This window comes from Staurois parvus, unplaced genomic scaffold (genome assembly GCF_062004578.1).
Source record: "Staurois parvus isolate SC_StPar_1 unplaced genomic scaffold, SC_StPar_1.0 ptg002113l, whole genome shotgun sequence".
NCBI lineage: Eukaryota > Metazoa > Chordata > Amphibia > Anura > Ranidae > Staurois > Staurois parvus.
Window position 1 is genome coordinate 1067794 of NW_028319909.1, and position 9290 is coordinate 1077083.

Genomic DNA, 9290 nt, shown 5'->3' on the forward strand with positions numbered 1-9290 from the left:
AGTATAAAAATGGTTAATCCACATAAATCTAAATAGTATAAAAATGGTTAATCCACATAAATCTAAATAATATAAAAATGGTTAATCCACATAAATCTAGTAATCTAGAACATAGAACTACATAAATATATGGGCAAAACTACGAAAAAGTATTTCATGTTAATCTTAATATTCCGATCGTCAGGTGGCTTCAAAAACAATTGTATTATGTTAAATTTTTGTAAAACGATTAAAGTACATTATATATCTGCTTTAACTATTTTTTTTTTTTAGTTATGGTTATGCGCCTTTACTTGTTGACAGCTGATAAGAGAAGGAAACAGGAACTGATGTTCTTTAAACTTCAGAAGATAAATATACGTTTATATACAAGTGCTTATAAAGCGTGTGGAATTGTACTCACAGGACGACTTTTTTCTGCTGAACTACACCCAGCTCAAGGAGGGCATCGTGTTAATTAGTACAAGTTATCTGGTAAGAGAGTATACCTGCGAAAATTGTAAGAGATTCATAAAAATGATAGGAAGCACACTATTCAGTAAACAATGTATAGTCAACATTCTAACTCGGGATTTCTCAACCTGGGTTCCTTCAAAGGTTGCAAGGGGTTGCTTGAGCAATGATTAGTCTCTTCCTCTCAGATAAGTTCCCGCTGACACCATTGATCTTTTTAGCAAGCTGTAAGGGGGCAAATCCAGGGGCGGACTGACAACTCATGGGGCCCCAGGGCAATAGGGGATCATGGGGCCCCTGTGTCCTTGCCCAAACTCAAAAAAGCCTATGAAAAACGTACCAGGGGCATCTCATGGGGCCCCCTACTGACCCCGGGCCCTCGGGCAGTGCCCGAGTTTCCAAATGGTCAGTCCACCCATGGGCAAATCTTCTCAATGACCACAAGTATAGGGAGCATTCTTCCCACTGACCATCACACTAATGTATCAAGAGTAGATATAGTAATATTTAACAGGGGTTCCCTGAGACTGGAAAGTTATTTCAGGGGTTCCTCTGTTTTGAAAAGGTTGAGAAACCCTGTTCTTGGGGGTGTATTTACCACAAGGCAAACAAGGCATTTGCCTAGGGCGGGCAGCACTGCCCCTCGGAAGAAGGGACAGAAGAAGGGACACATGCGGCATGGGGACCTGGTGGGTTCTGAGAGATGCTGCAGGTTTCATGACGGTGTATGCAGAGCTCGACTCTCGTTCCCGGGGATGTCCGGAGCTGTGAAGTTGAGTATCTTTCTCAAGGCTCTCTCGGGTGGAAGGCAGGGGTGTTGTTGGACAATGTCAGGCTCTCTCTACTGGGGGGGTGCCAATTTTTGTGTTGCCTAGGGCAGCACAAAACCTAAATACGCCACTGCCTGTTCTAATTAATCAATGCAATTATATAGAGATTTTCGAGAAAGTGAGAGATAGACAAAGCAATTGAAACAATAAGAGGGAAATGTATGAATTCACTTAGTTGCACAAGTTACAATATCTCACTACGCTTTTCTTACAAAATGTATTCAGTTTGCATCTACAGGTGTACCTCGGTTTACGAACATCTAGGTTAACGTAATTTTCGGTTTAAGAAAGAAAATCCATTAAAAATAATGCCTCGGTTTACAATTTTTTTTTGCAATACGAAGCAAGTTTCCCCAGGATGCTTTGCGCCTGGGAGATTTATAGCGCCAGCCCTATGCCTTTAAAGTGCACTCCCCAACCGTCCTCCTGCAACTGCCCTCTCCTCCACAATGCAACTCCCCACCCCCATCTGGCATACACCAGGGGTATTGAATTAAAATTCAAGAAGGCCCTTTCACTAAAATTTTCTTCCAGCCCGAGGTCCGAGTCTCAAGTTTGTGCTACAACTCAAAGATTGTAGTAGCTGTATGTCTATCAAAAAATGGGAAATCTACAATCTTTATAGCATTTCAATAATATTTATCCACCATCAGAGTGCCCCATTACATCAGGTCCCCCCATCAGAGTGCCCCGTTACATCATATGTTCCCATCAGAGTGCCCCCATAGAGCAGGTCCCCCCATCAGAGTGCCCTCTTACATCATGTGTTCCCATCAGAGTGCCCCCATAGAGCAGGTCCCCCCATCAGAGTGCCCTCTTACATCATGTGTTCCCATCAGAGTGACCCCATTACATCTGGTCCCCCCATCAAAGTGCCCCATTACATCAGGTCCCCCCCATCAGAGTGCCCCATTACATAAGGTCCCCCATCAGAGTGCCCTCTTACATCATGTGTTCCTATCAGAGTGCCCCCATAGAGCAGGTCCCCCCATCAGAGTGCCCTCTTACATCATGTGTTCCCATCAGAGTGCCCCCATAGAGCAGGTCCCCCCATCAGAGTGCCCTCTTACATCATGTGTTCCCATCAGAGTGCCCCCATAGAGCAGGTGTCCCCATCAGAGTGACCCCATTACATCTGGTCCCCCCATCAAAGTGCCCCATTACATCAGGTCCCCCCCATCAGAGTGCCCCATTACATCAGGTCCCCCCATCAGAGTGCCCTCTTACATCATGTGTTCCCATCAGAGTGCCCCATTACATCAGGTCCCCCCATCAGAGTGCCCTCTTACATCATGTGTTCCCATCAGAGTGCCCCCATAGAGCAGGTCCCCCTATCAGAGTGCCCTCTTACATCATGTGTTCCCATCAGAGTGCCCCCATAGAGCAGGTGACCCCGTCGAGCAAGGTAGGTAGAAAAGTGTTTTGTTTGCACACATTTGCAAATACATGCATAAGCCACAGTCCTGCGTCAAGGGTCCTCTGTATACTGTGGACCTAACTCTAAAATTTTCCTAGCCTCCATAGTAGGAGCACATATATCAATGGATAGGTTAAGGGTAGGTGTGCCTGGAGGAGCCCATCCCTCCTGAAAAGTACATGGAGGCATGTGACACCCAGCTATAGAAAAATGACAGCAAAGGCATCCAGTGTGTCCCTGCATCCAAATTAGCCAACTGAACAAAACAATGGCAACCGTCCCAACTTATAACCTGCCTTATCAGTAATGGAAGGGCAATGCACATCGCAAATGAAAACTTTTTGCTATAGATGGACTTCTCATGTGCCCCTGTGCCTTTAGGGGGGATGGGCTCCTCCAGGCACACCTGCTTTTAACCTATCCATTGATATATGTGCTCCTACTATGGAGGATCTGGAAATTTTAGAATTAGGTCCACAATATACAGAGGACCCTTGACGTTGGACTAACGGTAGTGTAGCGGGGATTTACTGCTGCAGATTGGCGGGAGGACTGCAGTCTTCTGCCATTTAATGAAGGTTGTATTCACAGCCAGGAGAGGACTACAGGGCTACATGCTATAGGAATGGAGTGCGGCCAGCAGACTCAGATCTGGGGAAGGTACAGAACCTTCCACCAAGATGTCAGCAATGGGCGTACTCCTGGGGATGTTCTGTCGCACGAAACGCGTTGGATGGATCCACATTACTGACATCAAGCCGTTGTCTCCTGGGCAAGGAGCGGCGGCCATTTGCGGTACCAATTTTACTTTTATACGTAGAATACTCGTTTTATGTATACTTCCCCAGATCTAAGGAGGCACACACCACCGGTACTGTGAGGATGCTGGATTAACCCTTAAGCTGTTCTACTACCCCTGCACCCAGATGTGACAGATTGTAACCAATGCCGACGATCCCCGCAAGATGGATCCGATCCATCCTGCAGGTATCGTCGGCTTGCTTTACAACTTACCTTTTTGTGGAGCGGGTCCGGTGTCACCCGTGTGGTCAGTGTCACCCGGTGCGGGCCGCACCCCCCGCACCTGCCTCAGGATGCCACTGTATCAACCCCTTGGCTGGTAATAACTCCCACAGCATCATACGAATATGACTTCAAGGGTGGGGGAGATCAGAGGATGGAGGATTTCAACTAAAACCACAGCCATCAGCACAAGGGACACTTTGCATTGATTGTAAGTACCATCCCTTGTGCTGATTATTTTAAAAACATGTTTGACTACACTCAAGATTTAAATATTGTTGGTTTTAATGCACAGAGGTCATTATGCTCTTTCTTCTGCTCTTCTCCTATGCAGGTTGTGGACCATCCCAGCTTAGTCATACAAGGTGCTGGAAGACCATGCTTTCAAGGATTTAAGATGACACGTAATGCAACTATCCCATAATTATTCTCCTGGGAACCCTGAAGTGCAAGGGCACCCTTTTCCAATTTTGTTCTACAACCAATAATAGTTATCTTACTTCTTTTTTCGGAAATTTTGAGATCGCAATCCTTGTTTCATATATTAATTTCTGCCATTGTATTCTGTCTACTGCTGGCATCATGAATATTACATATGAAGAGTCTTACCACCTATGCAAAATCTTGATGGTCTCTTGTTACTGTATCACCTTCATTGTTGGAATCATAGGAAATGGATTGGTAATATGGATCTCCGGCTTCAGGATGAAGACCGCCAGTGCGGTGTGGTTCCTTAATTTGGCCATTGCTGACTTCATATTCTGCCTATCCCTTCCCGTACGTGTAGTAGACTGGCTGGTCATTTCCCAATATGTTAATCACATATATAGTCTCTATGTATTCTTAAGCTTTTTTAACTTTCTCATGCTGGCCATAAACTCTGTTGTCAGTGTGACTTTCTTAACAGTCATCAGTGTCCATCGCTGTGTGTCCATCCTATGGCCGCTATGGACCAAAGTACACTGGACACGAAAATTGTCCCAGACTGTTTCAGTCTTTCTTTGGCTGGTTCCCCTGACTTGTACTGTGCTGATAAATATGATATCCATACTTTATTCTGCAATAACCAGGAGTTTTCTTCTACTTGCCCCCAAACCTAGGTATTTATTAGCTAATGATGATTATTATGATCCAAGTCATATTACAACATTTATGTTAACTATGAACAGCGTATTCACCTTCGGGATACCATTTACCATCATCCTTGTTTCGTATGGTCTCATCATATTTAAACTGCGCTCCAACAGATTTAAAAAGCCGAAGGCATTTCGAAGAACTTTGAAGCTGATCATTGCGGTAGTGGTTGGTTTTTTCGCCTGTTGGTTCCCATTCAGCGTGTGGCCCTATATAGCCGTTCAGATGAATATGGTGGGATCGCTTACCGATTTCATAATGAGTAGTTTTTGCCTTTGCCTTGTCTCAATCAGCAGTTGTTTGAATCCCATTCTTTATGTCTTAGTGGGCCGTACATGTGGGTCCAAATCTATCAAATCCATAAAGGCCGCACTGGAAAATACAATCAACGATTTCAAATGACTTGAAAAGAGTTGACGTGGAGAAAATATGCTTTGCCTAGATGTGATTGCTTCAACCGTCTATCCTCTGAATGTAAACTGTTTCCCTAAGATGTCAAAGTCATTGAGGAACCTAAATATACTTTGCTTGGGTCATTGGAACTTGTACATTCACTCTTATTACATTTGAACTTCAAACCCCTTTGGATCCCACGGATGGAAATCTGGTCTGATATTGACAAGAGGAGTTTTCCGAACTGTAAAAACCTCACTAGGAATATAACAGAACAGGAAAATATGCTTTGCCTAGATGTGATTGCTTCAGCCGTCTATCCTTTGAATGTAAACTATTTCCCTCAGATTTCAAAGTCATTGAGGAACCTAAATATACTTGGCTTGGATCATTGGAACTTGTACATTCACTCTTACTATGTTTGAACTTCAGACCCCTTTGGATCCTACGGATGGAAATCTGGTCTGATATTGACAAGAGGAGTTTTCCGAACTGTACAAACCTCACTAGGAATATAACAGGAAAATATGCTTTGCCTAGATGTGATTGCTTCAGCCGTCTATCCTTTGAATGTAGATTGTTTCCCTAAAATTTCAAAATCATTGAGGAACCTAAATATACTTGGTTTGGATCATTGGAACTTGTACATTCGCTCTTATTACATTTGAACTTCAAACCCCTTTGGATCCCATGGATGGAAATCTGGTCTGATATTGACAAGAAGAGTTTTCCGAACTGTACAAACCTCACTAGGAATATAACAGGAAAATATGCTTTGCCTAGATGTGATTGCTTCAGCCGTCTATCCTCTGAATGTAAACTGTTTCCCTAAGATTTCAAACTCATTGAGGAAACTAAATATACTTGGCTTGGATCATTGGAACTTGTACATTCACTCTTATTACATTTGAACTTCAAACCCCTTTGGATCCTACGGATGGAAATCTGGCAAGAGGAGTTTTCCCAAATTTACAAACATCACTAGGAATATAACAGGCTTGAGGTTTGTTCCTCCGCCTCTACATGTGGAGTAGGGAACATACCTGAGCCTGCCATGGTGGCCAATGATAATTAATGTCCCATTTCTACAACTGCATTTTTGTACAGATATTACAAAGATGGATAATGCATAAACATCATCTGTGGTCGCTTTGAGAGGAACCATCACGTGTACCATTGTATATGTAGGAACAAATGTCTATCAGAATTACCCCAGGGAGTCTAAGTTCCAAGACGTCATAACAAGCTAAGGCTTTATGTAGCATTAATGTGATGATCAGCAGAAATTTGTTCCACTTTTTCTAATTTTAACATTTAAGGGATTATCTACAATCCACGACTTGATGTGTGCAATTGCTGATTTGATCTGGATTATATTATCATTTGGGCTGAACTTGGCAACATTTTCTCTTTTTCATTCATATAGAATGCTAGATCCTGGAGACAGTACTAATATCAGACTTCCTTACTGAGTGAACAATGAATTTAGACCTGTGGGACATTGTATTGGCTATAGCATGCATACTCACCTTGGCTTCCAATGGAACAATATTGGTCAACAAGGCTCCTTAATGCACACACTGCTACAGTGCGGGCCTGCTGCTTGTAATTATATATATGTACGTGATCCATTTTTTCTGGGTAGGCCCAACTGTGCTGTCATTTGCTACAGCACAAGGTGATCAGTGGGTCCTGGCCAATGATTTATTGCCGGGATCCACTGATTGGCTAAGCGAATGACAGGAGAAGAGCCTGGGTTGGCAAACAACACAGTGCTCTCTAAAGACAGCAGCTATGTGCCATTTTTTTCTCCATAGTCAATTGCTTAGTGAAAACAGCACACAGTACACACAGTAAACTTTGTTAGGCATACCCTTTGATTGCCGCTAAATATTAGCCCCTTCCAGACTAGGGTCATTATCCGCATGGAAGAAAAATATGTTTTATGTTTTAAATATATTTTAGAAATATTCTTCCCAAATATATTGACATATATTTGAAATACTACAATTTTGGTTGTATTCAATATATATAAAAAAAAACAAAAAAGTTAAATTATATATATATATATATATATATACGTATGTATATATATATATATATATATATATACACGTGTGTATATATAAATACATTTTCAAATATACTGTATGTCTTTAAACATATATATGTATACACAATACAGTATATATATATATATATATATATATATATATATATACTACAATTATATATTATACAATTATACAAGTGTATATATTAAATACATTTTCAAATATGCTGTATGTCTTTAAAAAAAAAAAAATAAATAAATATATATATATATATATACACACACACAATACAGTATATATATATATATATATATATATATATACTACAATTATGGCTGTATTCAATATATTTCAAAATATATTTATGTGCATATATATATATATATGTATATATATATATTTTTTTAAATATATTGAATATGGTCATAATTGTAGTATTTCAATTATGTGTGAATATTTTTGGGAAAAATATTTTTAAAATATATTTAAAATATATTTTCCTTCCATGTGGGTAATACAGTGACATTGTGTAATATTAGCACAGATCACTGTATTCATGTCACTGGAGATGTCAGTGGCAGTTAGTCAGTCACCACAAAGTGTCAGTTAGAGTCAGATTGAGTCAGTTGCACTATCACAGTCCCTCTATAAGTCGCTGATCACTGCTACTACTAGTATAAAAATAAATAAATAAAAAATCCAGTATACTGTATATACCATCGTTTGTAGATGCTATAACTTTCACGCAAATCAATATACACTTATGGGGATTTTTTTTACCCAAGACATGCAGCAGAATACATTTTGGTCTAAATTGGTAAAGAAATTATATATTTTTTTTTAATTTTTTTATTGGATATGTTGTATAGCAGAAAGTAAAAAATATTTTTTTTTTTCAAATTTTTTTGTCTTTGTTTATATAATAAAAAAACCATTGGTGAGCAAATAGAACCAAAAGAAAGCTCTATTTGTGTGAAAAATATTATAGAAATTTCATTTGGGAACAGTGTTGCATGACTGCGAAATTGCCAGTTAAAATAGCGCAGGGCCGGATAGCAAAATTGGTCCCTGATCATAAAGGGAGTGGTTAAGGTAGCAAAGTTATTTTCTACTTTGTATATTAAATGTCTCAGTACATTGGTCATTTTTGAATATTTATTTTTGCAAGTTTTGTCTTGGTATAAAACAGTTGATACACTATTAGTATTTGTTTTTGGTTGAAGTGAGAATATCATCCCTATTGGACACAATGGTACCATTGTCAGGAATTCTTACCACTGAGATCTCTTTGAGGAAAGGCCTGGGGGTTGTTTTTAATGGGGATATGTATACCTGCATCACTTTCTACATACAATAAAGGCTTGTAAAAAAAAAAAGGACATGGCTGACATAATTTATTTTTTATGTATTTGTATGTTCTACTTGTTTCGAAGGGAATTAGGGGGAACTGAGGGCGGAGCATCACACAGTAGTTTTTTTTACCTTCATGCACCTTTTACAATTCCTTTAACATTAGGTAAAATATGATGAAAAGCAGTCTCTAGCATAGCCTTTCTCAACCAGGGTGCCCAGGCACCCCGGGGTGCCTTGAGGCTTGTTCAGGGGTGCCTTGGCAAAATGCCTAAAAATTGCCAAAAACTTGTATACAAGGCAGTGGGTAGAACAAACCTTTCATTGTGCACCATTACGACCTTCTAGCCTCTGGTGTCCTGACAACCAATGGCATCATCAGTTGATAGGGAGGATGTTGGTTGCCTGCACAGCATCCTAGTTTGACCCTCCCCTGCCGCTCTCCATCAGTGCTGGGGTCACATTAGCTCAGTGATGGAGAAAAACTGAAGGGGAAGAGAAACACTGGAATACTAGTCAGTACCAGTGTGCAAACGTGTATTTGCTTTGGATGAATAAATCACCTCTAATGTTGGGTGTCCTACATGTGTGGATGTTGCTGCTTTATATAAAAATATTAGAATAGTTTTTCACATT

General features: G+C 40.4%; 1 protein-coding gene across 1 annotated transcript; it reads left to right on the forward strand.

Annotated features, from left to right (window-relative positions):
* The first annotated feature begins 4061 nt into the window (after positions 1-4061).
* On the forward strand, positions 4062-7163 carry LOC149432695 (formyl peptide receptor-related sequence 3-like). The gene has a single exon (XM_089664957.1). It carries the CDS (start codon positions 4306-4308, stop codon positions 5257-5259), a length of 954 nt encoding a protein of 317 aa, XP_089521083.1. The 5' UTR covers positions 4062-4305; the 3' UTR covers positions 5260-7163.
* Positions 7164-9290: the final 2127 nt, after the last annotated feature.